At 39.0% G+C, this 18037-nt stretch overlaps 1 protein-coding gene across 3 annotated transcripts in view; it reads right to left on the bottom strand.

Annotated features, from left to right (window-relative positions):
• Positions 1 to 1932: 1932 nt before the first annotated feature.
• SRBD1 (S1 RNA binding domain 1) overlaps positions 1933 to 18037 on the bottom strand; it is a 179713-nt gene continuing 163608 nt past the window's right edge. For all 3 annotated transcript variants that reach the window (XM_081069689.1, XM_081069688.1, XM_081069690.1), the window contains exons 20-21: positions 7718 to 7902; positions 1933 to 4204 (exon numbers count right to left, since the gene is read on the bottom strand). In XM_081069689.1, coding sequence (XP_080925815.1) covers positions 3915 to 4204; positions 7718 to 7902 — 475 coding nt within the window. In that variant the 3' untranslated portion in view covers positions 1933 to 3914. The remainder of the gene's footprint in view (positions 4205 to 7717; positions 7903 to 18037) is intronic.

Raw genomic sequence — 18037 nt, 5'->3', positions numbered from 1 at the left:
GTGTCACATCTTATATCCACCAGGAAATCCTACTGGCTCTACCTTCACCTTCCAACCATATCCAGAATCCCACTTCTCACCACTTCTACCACTAAGATTCTGGTCCAAACCATCATTATTTTGTGCCTATATTTCTGTGACAGCCTCCTAAATCCATGATCCACACAGAGACTCCTTTCTGAAACTCAGTTCCTTCACTCCTCATCTCTAATGATCTTATCCTTGTCCCTGACCTCTGCTAATCATTCCCGTGATCATTCCTTACCCTCTGTAATTAACCAAAACTCCAACCCCAAATTGTAAGTTCAAAGGTAAGCATCCTACTTTTGACACCTGCTCTTCTCCACCCCTTATGTCCTCTATGATTCCCACTCTAACATTCTGCCAACTCCACGAGGACCTACAATCCATTGATCTTATGCTTTTTCACTGCCCCTCACATTCCCCTAACACTGTTACTTTTTTTCTTACTTAGCTTAATTTCCATGGTCAATACTTTCTTTGTCCATGTGCCCACAACTTTCTTGTCCTTTGCGATTGTACTCACGTCTTCACCTAATCTGGACCTGTGTCCACACAGTGGATGTAGATGAAGGACAATGAATAACCAAGCTGACTGATCCCACATTCAGCCGATCCCTAACCTAAAGTGGAACATTTAACACTGTCTGGAAATCATACTCTATTTCCCTAGGCTTTTCACTTCCTTGTCCTTTTCTTACCTTTTCCTTTCTTCTCAAACCTCCACCTTCCTTTCCCCCCATCCTCCATCTCATTTGATGACCTTCCTTTGTATTTCATTGGCAAAAAACAGAAGCAATCCAAAGAGACCTTCTATGAGCTCCCAGCACCATATCGTCCTACTTACATCTGTGCCCATTTAGTCAATCTTCTCTCTTGTTAACATGGATGAACTCTTTGTATTCCTATCTTAGACCAATCACTGGTGCACTAGACTCCATGTGATCTCATCCACTCAAGGGCATCATTTCAGTAATTCTCTTGTCTCCTGTATCAAATTTTCCTGCATTACTAGATCATTTCCATTTGTGTACATTATTTCTTCTATCACACACACACTGTCTCTGGGCTCCATTTTCCCCTTCCAGTCACTGTGCTATTTCTCTTCTTCCTTTACAGCCAAAACCCCTGAAAAAAATTGCCTGTATTCATCATCTCCTATGTAACTCCTCCTATTCTCTCTTAAACCTACTCGGATAAGCCTGTCATCCCCACCATTTATCGGAAACAACTCTTGTTAAGGTCAACAAAACATTTATCCTAGTTAACTTCTGCTCATCTTTCACATCTCAGTCAAAACCCACTGACTAGGTCAATCCATCTATTAAATTCTGTCACCATTATATCATTTATCATGGTTGTAATTTTATACTTTTATGTGATTGTTTGATTAATGATACCTTTTTCCTCACTAGACTCTAAGTTCCAATAGAGCGGGAGTAATGTCTATTTTTCTAAACTGGGAAAAGGAGGCCCAGAGAAGAAACCAGCTCAAAGGTACATCGTGGAATACTGGTAGAACAGGATTAAGAATGGTTGAATATATTGACTGACCAAGCACCATGGTACGTGCTGGAATTACATGATGAATGAGACATGCCCTTTTCTCCTAGACTAGGCCTTATAGAGCCTTCACCATGTCAAGGCTGGACAGGACAAACCAGACAACCTAGGGTAGTATTAGTCCTCCCTGAGTCGATAGGGACTTAGCCACCAGATCAAAAGAGCTGCTGTGTACTGTCACCTGCTATGATTCCCATATTTAAATGCCTATGAGAAGGCCTTTTTCCCAAAAGCATTTTTTTGACTGTGTCTGGTGACGGATATTAACTAGACTTATTGTGACGATCGATTTGCAATATATCAAATCATTTTACAAATATCAAATCAGTATGCTGAACACCTGACTTTAATAAGATGTTATATGTTTTATTATATCTCAATAAGAAAAAGCATTTATTTCAAATTACATTTTCATGGCAGGCTTCAGAATAAGACTTCAGATGTATATCACTCGTCCATCACTGACCTATAAATTATGAACCAGGAATGACACTGGGAGGAGTAAGTGGGAAGATCAGTTTAGAGTTTACAATATCAAAATCCATTGTCAATTGATGAGCAGTATGAAAGAAATAAAAAGCATTTCAGAAGTGAAATCGTCAGGCAAGGAGGACTTGACATACACAACTTTTAAGGAACAGAACGCATTAAAAAGATCTATGTATACCAGTTGGAAGGCTGCATAATTTCCAGAATAGTGAACCATCAGGCAGGACTGTCAGTAAACACACTGATTTATCACTTTGTAAGGGATTTACTATTAAGGTGACCATATGATTGATTAGCCAGAATAGGGTACTTTAGGAACAAGACGAGGCACTATTAAAAATCATGCCAGGAGCAGCCGGATGGCTCAGTCGTTAGAGCGTGAGCTCTCAACAACAGGGTTGCCGGTTCGATTCCCACGTGGGCCAGTGAGCTGCGCCCTCCACAACTAGATTGAAGACAATGAGCTGCTGCTGAGCTTCCAGAGGGGCGGCCGATGGCTCAGTTGGTTAGAGTGCAAGCTTTCAACAAGGTTGCCGGTTCAATTCCCACATGGGATGGTGGGCTGCGCCCCCTGCAACTAAGATGGAAAATGGCGACTGGACTTGGAGTTGGGCTGTGCCCTCCACAACTAGATTGAAGGACAACGACTTGGAGCTGATGGGCCCTGGAGAAGCACTGTTCTCCAATATTCCCCCCACAAAAAAAATTAAAAAAAAATTTATGCCAGGACAATGAGCGTTTACCAGGACTGTCCTAGGCCAGCTTCAGTACCTAGGCCTCTTCAGTACCATCCTGCACTCATTACACATGGAGAAAACCAGCCGCTCACTGTCACACAAATGCTCCACTGGGCAAAACAACCAGCCCAGCGTGAATGGACAGGACACCATCCAGCAGGGATATATTTGCATCATTTTGACGATGAATGGTCATGCTAATACTTATCTCTACTGAATAAAAACAGTTAAGAGTCACTCGCTGTATCTACTTGTTTTTCTTGCCTTTTCACACCTGATGTCCATTCAGCCTTTAGATATTTCTATCCCAATTTGAAGTTTAATTCTGATGCTTAACAAAGAATACACCCTTCTATGCTAAATCAAACAGAAAGTCATTCTTCAAATTTCCAGAGGCTCCCCTCTTTCCCAAAGGCACTGGTTTATATGAAATTTGCATGAATATGTGCCATATCTTCTTTAATCAAAATGACTCCCAGGTCATTCACTGAATCAACATAACAAAAACGTTATTAGCCACAAAACTTTATTGAAGGGACTGATACATATATCCTTCTGAGAAATGTTTTAAGCCATTCACTTGATGGTTACGAACACATCAGAATCTGTTTTATTGGTATTTTTTGGTTTGCTTGGCAAGGGAAAAATCAAGAACCAAATCCAAAAGGCCTGATTTTAAAAGTCTATAAAAAAGGGAGCATTAAACACTGCCAGCCCTACTATGTCAAGAAACATTGTATACTTAAAATCAAGAAGATTCCAAACAAGTCCAGCAAGGCAAATTGGCAAGTAGAAGTGATCTGTTATACAAAATGCAAAAGGAGTCACAGAAGAATTACAAAAAAAAAATAAAATTTTGGTCACAAAATAATTACTACATAAAGCCACACAAGGGTGCCTATTAGTTTTCTTTAGGGGAAAAGAAATCAAATTGTTAGTTTTCTATTTATTCAGAAGGAAAATTAGGAAAGTGTTTGGCAAATACTTCTGATAGTAAGTGAACTGTTTCTCCTCAGCTATCTAGAATTCAGAAACATCGGACTTACTCTTGCCAAGCTGCAGAAACGGGGCCATAAAATAAGTGTGTGGCTTTCGGTGGGACACTTACAACACCCGAATGAGGTCCAGCGTGATCCTAGATCGGGGAATATCAATGTTGAGTACTTGCACTTCCACTTTTTCTCCAGGGCCCAGCTGAAGGCTCCTTCTCTTCTTGGTTTTAGACAGTTTGGCTTGTGTTACATTTCGTATGGGAATCAGCCCTGCTTTCCCCACTCCTATATCCACAAAAATTCCAAACAAAGTGGCATTCTCGACTCTGCCTGTAAGAACTGTCCCAACCTGCAGGTCCTCCAAGCAGACTATGCTTCTCTTGAAATCAGGTTTATCAAAATCTACAAAGGGAAAAAAGACAGTTAGTGTAAATAATAAGGTACTGTACTTCCTAGACACGACCTAAAGGAGGATTTACTACATCTCAATGCTGTGCCCAGGTCAGTATTAAGCATTGAGGGGGGACACAAAAGTTGCCAGCGACACAGGCCTGCCGTCGGAGAATGTGAATCCTATTTGGAGAAACAGCATTTGCACAGTAGAAACAAGTCAAGACAATTGACTCCTACCTTTGTTCTCCTCAAACTCTGTCTTGCTAACACGTGAACATCAGCACTCTACATAAGGACTGAGAAGAGTAGTCTTAGTTTCTTTTTTATGAGAATCTTTGCTCAATGAATACACAAAGCTAAATCACAAGCACTGAAAGACCCTTGGAGACAGAAGACAGGGAGATTTCCCCCACTGCCTGAATTCTCACACTGTTTAAAGGTGGTAGAAAGTACACTACCGTTTGGTCAAACGTGGACGAAATTCAAGTATTCTCCTCTCTCACTTTCCCCCACACATCTGGAGCTCAGAAATCAATTCCTATCCATTTTGAATATATTGATCCAATCAAAATGTATGCATTCTTGGTGATCTGTGGCTCAGAAATCCAGATCAGCTAGTACTAAATCTTCTTTCGTCTGTGTTATTCAATTCGTCAAACATTTGTTAACTCCCATTATCTCCTGGCCAGGTACTATGTTGGGTGCTAGAGATGAAAGGTGAAGACGTGTAGATCTCTGTTCTCCAGTTCCGTACAGCCCTCTTTTCTTGCTCACCCTAGTGTACACGTCTCTGTTCATCAACACTGTCCCCCAAAAGGTGGGCATAAAGCATGCCAAGGGATCATTATGGCTCTAGTTAAAACAAAGCAAAGCTTTTATGAGGGAGATTAGAACTAACAGTTCAAATGGGACTTTTGGATTATCTCTGGATTCCATTTATCCACGCTCTTCTTGGCCCCCTTGCCTAGGATTACCGAATGTTGATTCTAGTAACAAAGAACACATTCTACGCACGGATGTCCTTTTACTAAGACCTCATTTTCCCCTCCACTCATTCCATTTCCTTTTCCTCCACAGCTGTTAGCTTTATCCTGATTACTTGTTGAAGCTGTCCTTTACATTTGTATCAACAACTGGTCACCTCTGTTCCCCTTCCTCAGTCTAACCACACTGAAATCAAGATTTTTTAAAAAAACTCACCTTTTCCTGTGAGACAAAAAAAAAACACACAAAAAGCCTTCTTTAAACCTCAACTCTCATTTTCTTCATAAAAAAGGAATATGCTAATACTGGAACTGACTGTAGAATTTCACCTGATGCCGAAGCAGTGAATTCCAAAAGCAAGACACCTACTGTAATGTACTATTACACTGAGCCATGACTGTGACAAAGCAAAGTGAAAGCTGTTGATCTGGGTCAGAGGTAGGATAGTCTCCGAAGCCCCATAGCCATTGTTTTTATGCTTGAAAACTATTTTTCCCTTTTCTTGCAGAGACCCAGCTGGTACAGATTCCCCAAGGGTTCCTGATCAGCTGTTTAGTTTAATTTTGCATGGAAAATCAGAGTTAGGATATACTTAATGTGTTCCTGAAGACAGGACGGGCCACTGAGAAATCAGAAACTCCTCCATGGACCAGGCAAACTTTAACACTTCGATGGCCAAGGCTACATAGTCAGTCCCCTGTCACCAGGCCGCTTCTGATGAACCCAATTATGGAAACTAGCTAGCAGAGTGTTAATAAAATAGAACTGATTATGTCACTCAGAAAACAAGAGACAGGATGAGTATAAGAATGAAGCATCAAGAAAAGATACTTTTAATATTATTAGAATACATAGGGTACTTAATTGTGTCTGTTTCCATTCTCTAATATTTCTACCTTTATTACTATGGTTCCAAGTAGTTCATTATTGGTAATATTTATTTCATACTTTCTAATTAAATGTATTGTCGGGGTTGCTAAGATTGGGTTTCAGAATTAAATGGTTTTGCTAATTAAAAAAGATACTTTTGAGAAAATGAATAAAAGAGATGTAACATAAATACTGTGATGCAAAAACATCCAGAACACTACAGGCTCCTTCAAAAGCTCAACCGTCTGCCTTCCCCCTGGGGATGTTTTAAGTATTAAAACGAAAAGTTCTCAAGTATCTTGAAAATTGTGACTTACACTAGGGCAAAGAGTGTTTGAAGAGACTGCTTTGAAATTTCATGATGATAAACACTGCAGTAAGTGGTAAGCTCAGTCCAGAACCAGGTGCACCTGTGTCTCTGCTCAACTAGAAACGTTACCAGGGGAGGACCTCTACTTAGCGGTTGGTTGTTTAACTGAACCATAGATTTGAATGTTGATCTTTGCCCCGAGTCTACAGTGGAACTGTAACATGGAGCAATCAACATCAGGACAGAAAAACAAAGATGGACATAAAAACCCAGTGCAGGTATCAATACCTGCAGCTCGAGTGTATGTGCCAACCTTTTAACCACCCTCAAATCCCAACCTGTTTGAGAACCACTAGTCTACTCAGTATTCCTGCTAAACAGCACCCCTGGATTTCACTTACAAGAAGACCAGGCCTTCAAACGGAGATGGATTTGTCCACTGAAACATCCACTTTGGATGGACCCCCCTAAAGGCTTCTACTCCTACATTTTTGGCAAAGGTCTTACTGTATGTTTTATTTTACTTTTCTCCAACTTAAAATAAAACATCATTTTGAACTCACAGAAAAGTGGAGGGCAAAGTACAGTGAGCTTGCTGGGTGTGTTTTTTAATTCCCTAAAACCTTTTCAAAGAAGAACGTCGAATTACCTCAACACAGTCTAAACCAAAATGAAAAAAAGCCAAGCCCTCTACATGGTGTTATAAAACTGGGTATGAGAGCAGTGTAGATTCATACAACTGTCAGGCTTCCTAGTCAACTGTTCTTGGCAAGCAGGTCATTTGATACCTTAATTCTTTCTCACCGGGTCACTGCTCTCAACAACTCTGGCTGTTACACTTCCCTCGCCATCTACCTGGGCTGAAAGAAAGCTGAGAGCACTTTTAATTAGAAAGAAAATCAATACAGAGATAGTATCTTATTTGTTTAATGTGTTCACTGACACAGAATCCAGGGATTCGGAAGGCTGCAAGTTAGGAAGAAGATTCACTTTTTAGTTTGTCAACTGAATGCTTTATCTTGGAATTCTGGCTCCTACGAGATAAAAACAGCTTACAAAAGAAGTAAGAAAAACGTGTGCCTCCATGTACACAGCAGCACATGCGTGATGCCTTTTGTCTACTGGAACGGAGAGCAAGCATGGGATGAGGAGTCTGGAAACGTGGCTTCTAGCTTTGGCTCTGGATACGAACTAACTGCAATGACTTTGAAGGAAGGTCACCATGCTCTAGTTTTCTCACATCTAGAATGGGAGAATAATATGTGCTGTGCCCATGGCATAGGATTGCTGTGAGAGCCATAGGCTATAAAGGGAGCCACGCAAATGAAAGGTGCTGTTACTCAAGTTCAACTGTTTACCTGTTCGAAAGTCAAAGCTTTCGGGCTGGCTGAGACCATCTATGATGATCTGTAAGGTGGGTACTGCTGTTTGCAATCTTTCTGCAATTTTCTTTATTCCTTCCTTCTGAAGGAATAAATTTATTTTTTGTTGCATTTCAGGCTTTCCAATCTCACACAGTGTTTCTCCAATGAATGATAAAAACCTGCAGGGGGGGAAAAAAGCCCAACACTTAATAGTATTAGTTACTTTTCAATCTCCTTACACAGGTCACCCTAAAATTACTTCATGTCAGATCCATATGTCAATCAATCAATCAGCCTTTACTGAAAATCTGCTATGTGTCCCATGCTGTAATAGATGATATGTCTTGGGGAAAAAAGGGAGGCGATGGATTTAGGTTCTTGCACTATTTTCCAATGAAGCTCCTACTCAAAATCAGTACCAGAAACCTTTTACAATATAACATTTATTAGAGTTCAGTGTCATATGTATTTTCTAAATAAGGATACCTGTATGTACCAAATGTCTCCTAAAATTTCAGTTAGGAAGACTTATTTGAATTTAAATGAGCTAACAGGCAAAATATCCAACAAGCATCTCCAGCTTTTGAGACATGAATTACTCTATTCATGTGCCATACCATTGCTTTTTACTTTGTGTACCTGCGATGACAGTGTTTTCTATGTAAGCATATTATCAGCCTAATGATTCTCAAATTCCATTAACAGTCAAGCCTCATATGACTTTGTATCAAGTACATTAAGTATATTCAGCATCAACAAAGAAAATATGGGAAGGAACATCAAAAACTTTCTTCCAAAATGGATCTGATGGAAGCAAGTAAGACTGCAATTACATAATCTTAAGATGAATACTACCTTAATATATTTTATATATTATATAGCTGTAATATTTACAAAATAAAAAATATATGCCTTTCTCCATCTCCCTTTGCTATGTTTATCATTTCCCTGGCTTGCACTGCTGACTCTCAATGACTTAGCTTTGCAGTTCAATAAGAAGTTAATTAAGAAAAAACACAAAGGGTTAAGATGCATTTCCCTTCAAATTCATCTGAATATTGATTGGGCTGGAGCTCACTTTCTTGATATTCCTTGGCTGGGTATTTTTCTACATCATTAAGCTTCATTTCCTATGATTAATGGCACTTTAAAAATGTCAACACAGTAATCAGACAGTGATACTAATGCCCTTAAATTCTTTTCTCTAAGGATGTCTCTAGAATACAAGGACGGACGAAGGAAACTGTCTGTGATCAGAATTGGGATGTATCCCATTTGGCAGGCTGCTGCATCATCACAAAAGGAATGTGTGTGATTTTCGGTCTTTTCTGCAATGTTGTGTTCAACCCGAAAAGGCCTCTTCAATGATAAGCTGATGTCTGGTGGAGAAAGCTCTCTCATCTCTCATTGAATGAGGGCATCTATTTGGGTTCGAATGTGCAATCCTCCTACATTTCCATAGCCATATTTTTGGTTAAAAACAGATTTTCCAAAATCCAAATAATTCTCTTGAGAATATATTTTGGTTAACGGTCTAATCAAAGACCACCGAGTTGGTGCTTGGTCTCCCTTCCACCCAAACTGGTGGCCAGTGAGACACACATTGTAAGTCTGTACGGCTATGGCTTTCCCAGCACCCCAGAGAGGCAGCCAATATCTGTTCGTGCTGATGGATGGGCAGTAGCACGTATTGGTAAATGCCCTGGTGACAGGCAACAGCTGCTGAAGCTCTGACTGACAGGGCAGATGACACATGACCACCTTTGCCCATAGCCAACTTCCTGGCACAACTTTCTAAATAATATACACCTTGCTGAGCAGGCTCCCCTGCTATTCACCCTGTTGGCTTGAGTGGTCTGCAACTGGCTATTTAGCAGCACATCTTTCAAATCCCCAAGGCTTTGGCTTACAATTAGCTGTTATCACGCCAAAAAAGTGTATTCATGAGCTGTAAATAGCATTTATAATTAATAAAAGTAACTGAATGGCAGAAACTTCCCAAAGCACTGTATAAGTCTTGGCCTCAAATAATAAAAACACTGGCTCAGGAGGCCACTTGGAGTCTGAAGGTTTCGTGTGTGTGTGTGTGTGTGTGTGTGTGTGTGTGTGTAACTGCTACCAAAGTCATTTCCATATAAAGAATTCTGTTTATAGTGGTTGCAGATGTAAAAAGGAGACTGGTCTGTTTAACCTGGATGCATATTTCGTATATCATTTTCATTCTCACACACTTAAGCCTGAGGGCACTGGTAACTGAAATCATTTTAAAAAAAAAAGAAAAGCACCAAATTGTGCTCCTGGCTAATGCTTCATATTGATCAAGCCTATTTTTAAATGACTATGGAACAAAGTCAAATGTGTTTTAATTGTGCAAACTGTTTAAAAGTTACAACAGGGTTGTAGAAAAAAAGAAAATAGCAAACAAAAGGGGAGAGGGACTATAAAATGAACTTGGAATAGCATTCAGATTGACTTTTCCCTTACTGGAACTCAAAGATACTCAATTGTCAATGATAGGAAACAATGTTTTACGCTCAGTAGCCACTCAAACGTGTGCTCTTTAAATATCCTAAAAAAAAAAAAAAAAAAAAATATTCAACATATTCTGAATTTTCATCCTAGAATTGAATGTGATAAGCAATATCCAATACAAAGTTTCATTTTAGTCAATACAAAGTACTCTCTGGCTTAAAAGCACAGCAGGAAATGGATTGTGCTTCCTGGAGCTTGGAACATAGACTGGAAGTGAACACGTGCTGATAAATCTATGCCAGACATGCGCGAGTGCTTGATAGATGTTCTTATTTAATCCTGATAATAATCCCAGAAGGTAGGTATCATTTCGTACAGAAAAGGAAAACAGGATCAGGGAAGTTAAATAATTTGTCCAAGGCCACACAGCTATTTTCACTGGGTGGAGTTTCATGCCATACACATCAGTGTGTGTCTGTTTATAACTGCAGATCAAAAATTAAAGTGCTATATAAAACAATAGTTTTGGTAACATTGAACCAACACAATTTGATGGCAGATTAGTTTTAAACATTAGACAGTTAACTCTGATAAATGCCACAAAGAAATGATTGTGTAAATGCATCTAAGTAGACAATTCTCTTAAAAGTCAGTGAGTTATTAAAGTCAGTCTCATTCTCTCCACTGTCTATGAACGGCCCTTTTAGGTGCTGACTGCTGTCTGGGCTGCTGTTTTTACTAAATATGTGATTTCACCCATCTTGCTTAAATGAAGAAAGTAGCATGAATGAAACAAACAAGGACATCATGGGCTGGTAGCGCACATCTGCACAAGTTAAAATACAGAACTCGCAGATATAATGCTTGTTTTTCAAACAAAATTGCTGATGCTTTCAACAGAAACTTGCTACACAAATGCACCATTTTTCCCTTTAAGAATAAGAAAAAAGTCTGTAAGATATTTTTCCTGCAGAATAAAATATTCTCAAAATTCATTAAGACTTCAGATATAGCCATTCAGTTTTATGTAATTATTTCCAGCATAGAGAAAAAGAAAAACAACTTAGTAGCGCAGGACTCTCAGTTCATAACATTAAAGCAACATAATACCCCACAAAGCACAGAAGAACGAACCATGGTGATCAATAGTATCACTTTAAAACCGACTTAGTATTAGCCCGGATGCATGGGCCAAACACACAGGATTTATAACTCCAAAAAGAATCATGCTGCAAGGGCAAAGAACTCCTTGTCTATCCACTCTCAATCCTTTTAAGAGAGACTTCTGTACTTGTTTATTTTTATCTATTAGTTTTACTCTGTTTTAAAGTAATTACATCAATAAACGAAACATTAAATTACAAGAGCACAGTCATTTTAGAAATAAGAAGATATAAAGCAGGTCATCATTTGTAATATAGGTAGACATTCAACGATTTTAAAAGAGAGCTTGTACTCTTAAGAGAAACCTGTCCTTAACTGTGATTGTAGATTAAGCGGTGGGACACAAGTGAAATTTCAGTAATGGTTTGTTACACTAAAAGCCACACGTGTTACATATATTTTTAAATCTGCTGCACTTAATATTAAAGACTGACTATAAATCCCAACGTGGCAAACGAGAAAATCCTGCTACTTCTTTTACACTACCTACGGGGAGCTGAATTTATCCAGGTGAGCTGGTAGCAGCGCACCTTTAGTTAAAGAAAGAACACTGGCTTTACACATCTGCTGTTTCAGCCGTCAAATCAAAGGGACAGCAGTGTGAATTGCACTTTAATCACCATCAAAAAATCTTTTCAAACGTACATCTCTTGGTTAAATTGAAGACACTGAACTGGGCCAGAATCATTAAAAACCTTTGTTGGTACAAAATCCACGGGTAATGGTAAATTCAAGTAGAGTGCATTTATGGAGAGGTTCACAGAACCACCTACTAGACTGGAGAAGCTAGTAGGTAAGTGAAGATATTATTTAAATGGCTTTTCTTAGCATATAATCAACCACGGAAAGTTACAGCAAGTAATTTTTCATGAGAACTTATAGCTGACTGGCTATTGCAAACCTACAGACCACAGATAAACTTTTCAATCAGGTAACCCTTTCAGAAAGGGCAGCAGGGTTGTTTTGAAAGCTCTTACAGATTTTGATCTGAGAGTATAGTTTTAAATGGTATGCAACTATCTGGGCAGCAGTGCAAGTATTTTTATTATCATTGGCTTGGGACCATGTGGAGTCTTGGGAGGCATCTCCCGATTTAAGCACACTCCCGCATCTACGAGTAGCAGAAAATAACAAGAACTGAAAAGGATAAGCTGCCACAGAATAAGGGATGCAGTCAGTCTTCCAAAAGACTTAGCTTATACATATCAGACTGTCACCTGTTTCTAACTTCTGAAGAACTTATTAAATGTTTCCTTCTTTTTGAAAGGTCTGTTACATGTGCATAGAAATTGGATACCTGATGCATGTCATATTAATTGTATGTAGGAGAACACATCCTTAGAAAGCTGTTTTACTTTGGCAATTTAGTACGGGGAATTAACTTTATAAAAAAAGGCCAGTTAAAATGTGCTTACACAGACACCTTCTAAAAGATTTAGGATGACCTTCTCTTTAGAAAATAGTTGAAGACATTGGTTATATAGTTACATCAAACAAAATATCTAAGACCGATGAAATGATAACCAACGTCACAAAGAAGAAGTAGCATTGGTTCTTATGTACCTTATCCTATTTCAGAACCACTTGCTAGGTATGATATCCTGAGTGATTATAATTACAAAAACCCAAATGTATATGTGTATATGTATATATATATCCGTATGAGTATATAAAAATGGAAAGGCATCATGTACCAAAACATTGTGATTGCTCTAAAGATTTCTAAAACCCTGTTTTAGGAACTGCTCAGAAATAAATGTATGAGTAGCAAAGGAAAATCAGTTGTCTTACATTTTAAAAAACAAACCCCCATAAAAAAGAACCTCCCTCCCCAATAACCCAATATTACTCAGCTTGATCATTCTCTTCCCATCGAGTCTGATAGTTTTAAACTCACATATACACACACACACACACACACACACACTCACACACCCTCAAATGATAAAGATTTGCTAAAATCAAGGTTCTTCAAAGTCATGAGACAAAATGTGAAGCCGACTGAAAGGTTTGATAACAGCTTGTGCCCTGAATGAGCTTACAGTCTAATTTTAAGTAATGACAGTATATTGGAATAAATAACCTGGCACTTAATATTTGGTCTTTTAGAGATAGGATTTTACATGCAGGTAAATAGATACCTTGAAAGTGCTCAATAAAGATGATTTCATTTCATTCTCTCAAAAATTTATTGTGGCTATAGATTTGCAGATAAGGGAATCAAAACTTAGATTAAGTGACCTGCCCAAAATTACACAGCTGAGACCACAAGGTTGTAGCTAAGGTAAGAACTGTCACATATCACGTCTTCATTAGCACTCCTTACCCCTTTACTTTGGGGCATTTTCAATGCAGACAAAAGATTTAGATCCCAGATAAAATTTGGCACTCGGGACCACTGCCTGGGAGCAATTTATTATTTTTAAAACCAAATTCAAAAGGAAAAAGTTTGGCTCTGTTTGAGTTACTGAATAAGAGTTGGACAAAATTAAGTTAGTGGTTTCAAAGGCTGCAGACTCTACAGCTCAAAAACACTATTTAGAATTCATATAATTTAATTTACTGGTTGTAAAACCATAACGTGGGTTAGTGCCTGTGAATGTTTGAAAGAGAAGGACAAATAAAAAAAGTAGTATTCAAAAACATACAGGCTAGTGACAGCAGAGCTGAAGTGAAACCGCTCCAGCACTACTGGGGATAAAGCGCAGGGATTAGGGTAAAGGACTTTCTTCCTTGGGAAACAGCCTTTTTACTATGGGTTCCATCCTGTCAAGAAGTCTTCCTTTCTAGAAATTGCAAAATACTTCACATCTGCATTTCTATAAATCCCCTGGTTGTTCTCTGAACGGGCAGAGCCATTTTTATTCCATTTAAAGAGTGGGCAGCTGGGGTCACAGTAATTTGCTTATAGTCACACAGATAGTCAGAAGATAGGCTAAGATTAAAATCCATAGCTAGACTGGGGACAGGAAGGAGGGAGGGAGATAATGGGAGACTGAATCGATATCCTATGGAGTTTCAGGCTCCAGACTGTGTGATCTAAGCCTGAGGCAGAGAAGGGCAAATACCTGGGAGACGGAAGAGACGGAAGCTAGCACAACTCTGCGGCTGGCTTCCAGTCCTCTCTCACTCCTCCTCCACGCTGCTCCACATGAATAGGAGAGAAACCGCTTTCTCCAGGCCCAAGATGTTAATGTTAATGAACAATGTTAAATGACCCAAAGTATATCCAGATCTCATGGTAAAAAATACTTCTTCCTGGGAGACTAACAGTTGTAAGCCACCCATCCCCCTTTATGTACGGTTCAGCTTGACCACCCCATTCTCAATCAATCGATCACAACAAAAATAACAGCAATAATAATTATAGCAATAATAATAGCTTATTGCCCCAGGTGCTAATTATATATATATATATATATATATATATATATATATATACACACACACACATATATATATACATATATATACATATAGAGAGAGAGAGAGTGAGAGAGATTAGTTCATGTAATCCCATGAGACATATGCTATCATCATCATCATCCAGACAAGGAAACTGAGGTACAGGGAGGTTATTTAACTTTCCCAGGATCAAATAGGCATTATGTAAATGAACCCAGGCAAGTTTCCCACAAAGGGCACTAAACTCACTCCAGAGTGAGTCAGGGGAAAGTTAGGTACTGCCTCAGATTCTTAAAGTTCCTAGTTTCTTCTACCAGCCTTGCCTGAAACTTCAGGTGGGGTGTGTGTTGGAATGGTCTGTGAGACATTCAATACGACAATCAATTTTTAAGAACCCCACAGCCTCTCAAGTGGGTAGATTCTCTTTCATCATTTTTCTCTTTTGTGAAGGCACTTTTGAAAATATGATGAATGTTACTTCCCGGGAATTACAGTAAGATGTTTGGGTTTTAACTACTAACAAGAAAAAAAAATCCCTTTTAGTAATCTCCCCATTTATCATCTTTATACATTTTAGGTTTGGCCTCCTTTATGGTGCTATGTCTCTTTATGAAAAGGCAATTTAATATTGTCTAATCGTAGCTTCCATAGAAGTTAATGTGGGTAACTACTGATACACATCCTATGACATCACTTATCAAAAGCCAGCAATGATTCTATCTTAATTTTCATGTCCAAATGCTGCCAACTCTTGCAAGGCAAATCCAGAAAAACTTAAGATCTTTCGAATTTGCAAATAATTTCTTAGGTCTGTTTACCTAATCTTCACTTACTTTACAGCATTTGTAGATGGATTTCTTTTCAGGCAAGTTTCCCACAAAGAAACCTGTTTTTATCATTGCAGAAGTTAGTTGGCATGCAAATGCGGAATAAAGCTGTGGTGAATTTTAGATGTGGGGAAGTGTGCTCAGCATACTCAGTCGGCTAAGTGACATAGCTCTCCGAGACATTACAGATCACCACACGCCATGGGCCTTCTGGGTTGCTCTCAGTTGAAACTGTGACTATTTTATCTGTCATTGCTCCACTACTGCTGTTTTGTTTCGAAACAAAAACAACTTAAACTCCCTGCAGTACAGCTGCTTTTTTAGGTAGATTTCTTTCCTTGCTGGGCAGAAAGCTAACGTTGGGAAGAATGTGATAAAACCTCTGAAAGCAATTCCTAAAGAAGAGTTCAGAGATGCTAAATCCTGGAACAGGAATGGGAATATCAGACTGAGATGTGCTCGTTCATTAAAGGTCTTCAGTAGGGTCACCAGTCAGTGTCTGGCTTGACTTATTTCTGCTCCGTGGCAGAGAACAAGGAAGATCTCTAAAGAGCCTCCCCAATCCACACAGCCCCCCCAACTGCTTTTGGCCCAGGAGCACTGTTGGGTTAATTCTGGTTTGTGTGGGGTTCCCCCCAGCCTTGTTGAGCTATAATTGACATATGTAATTTTAAGCTGTACAAATATGTTGATTTGATACTTAAATAATTGCAAAACGATTATCACCACGGCATTAGCTAACACTTCCACCAGGTGACATACTACTATTTCTTTTTCTGTGGTGAGGACATTTAAGATCCACTCACTTACTAACTTTCAAGTATGTGATAGAGTATTATTAGCTATAATCACCGCGCTGTACATTATATCCTCAGAATTTATTCATCTTACAACTGGAAGTTGTACCCTTTGACCAACTTTCGGTCTTAAAAACCTTACACAAGTTTTTTGTGAATTAAGAATAAACATTGTTTAGCTTTTGTACAGAAGATTCCCCCCTCCCCAAGTAAGCCTTTTGTCAGGTTATGTGATTACTACTGTCCCAGACCTATATTTTACGTTGATGATTGTTTACTCTCTGAAAATATACTCAACATTGTTTGTAAGGGTCAGAAATAGGTACATCATCAGTAATAGATATTAATATTATAGCGCAGATATTGATACAAATCATTCCTTGATACACATTTACCAAAATCCATTAGAATCATGCTGCAAGTCCTGCTACAAAGGCTGCTAACCACTTCTGGAAACTAGTCTTTTGAAATTTCTCCCTAATGGCCAACATGGAAATAACAATTAAATACTAGCTAATGCTTTATCAAAATGAGTGCTGAGTGACAGTCTTGACATTAAATTTCCTGGCATTTTTCAAGTTGAATCAAGAACATAACCACTTTCAAGCTTAACTATCTGGAGTGAATCAAATTCTTAATGCAGCAGATTCTTTGGGAGAGCGCCAGGTCTCACTGTGACATGTACAAATCGCCATAATCTGCAGCACAAAGCACTACCTCCTGAACCTTATTCAAGGAAAAGGGGAAATCGGATACTTGCCTTTGGCTCTCTTGATCAACCAAAACGGTAGGACAAAAAGAGGAGGCACGGGGGAGTGGTAAGCTCTAAATAGGCTGTTTCTGGGCTTCATTCTACTCATAATATAGCAGCAATTTTACTCGTGGCTCATAATACCCAGCACAATTAAATCACTCAAACATAGGAAGATCGTTTCTATTAATAGATGATGACAGCAAATGGTTAAGTAATCCTCTTTCATAATCTGTCTTGTTTCCTGGTCTGTAAAATAGAGGAAGGCCTGGGCTCCGGACACAGCACTCCGTGGAGGCAGGGGATTCAACGTGGGGAGGTGCCAAAATCCCTCCAACCATAAGGGATTCTGAAAGAAGTCCTCACGCAGCATGTGGGACAGACAACGGCGGAAAGGAAGACCTAGAAGGTCTAGCAATTGTTTTGCTTACACAACTGCACCTCTGGCAGTTCGGACGACAGAAAAATGTCTGGGTTCAAGGAAAGCTGGATATTTTATTTTACTCAATGACAATTAAAATTGTCAATTCCCGAGCAGTTCCTTTTCCTCAGTGTTCTATGTAGTCATCTTTTCAATTTGTATTTCTATCACATATTCTTTCGTTAAACAAATATTGCCATATCCATCTGTGTTCGGTACTGGGGATAGAGTTTACCAGATTTGTAACACCCCTGCCCTCCTGGAGCTGACGGCCTACATTGATAAGTAACCTTAAATTTAATTGATACTAGCCTAATAAATCTGGTATAAAATCTTCAGATGCATTATTTATTTTGCAGGGAAAAGGATAATTGGAGAGGCTCACAGCTTTACCTTAACCCCAGTATTCTACTGTGTCATACTTTTTTTGACCATCCAAATCTATTATGAATAAGTGGGGGTAAAGTGGAGTACTAA

Source organism: Rhinolophus hipposideros (genome assembly GCF_964194185.1).
Source record: "Rhinolophus hipposideros genome assembly, chromosome: 12".
NCBI lineage: Eukaryota > Metazoa > Chordata > Mammalia > Chiroptera > Rhinolophidae > Rhinolophus > Rhinolophus hipposideros.
The sequence above is the reverse complement of the archived record's forward strand: the minus strand, read 5'-3'. Positions and strand labels throughout refer to the sequence as shown.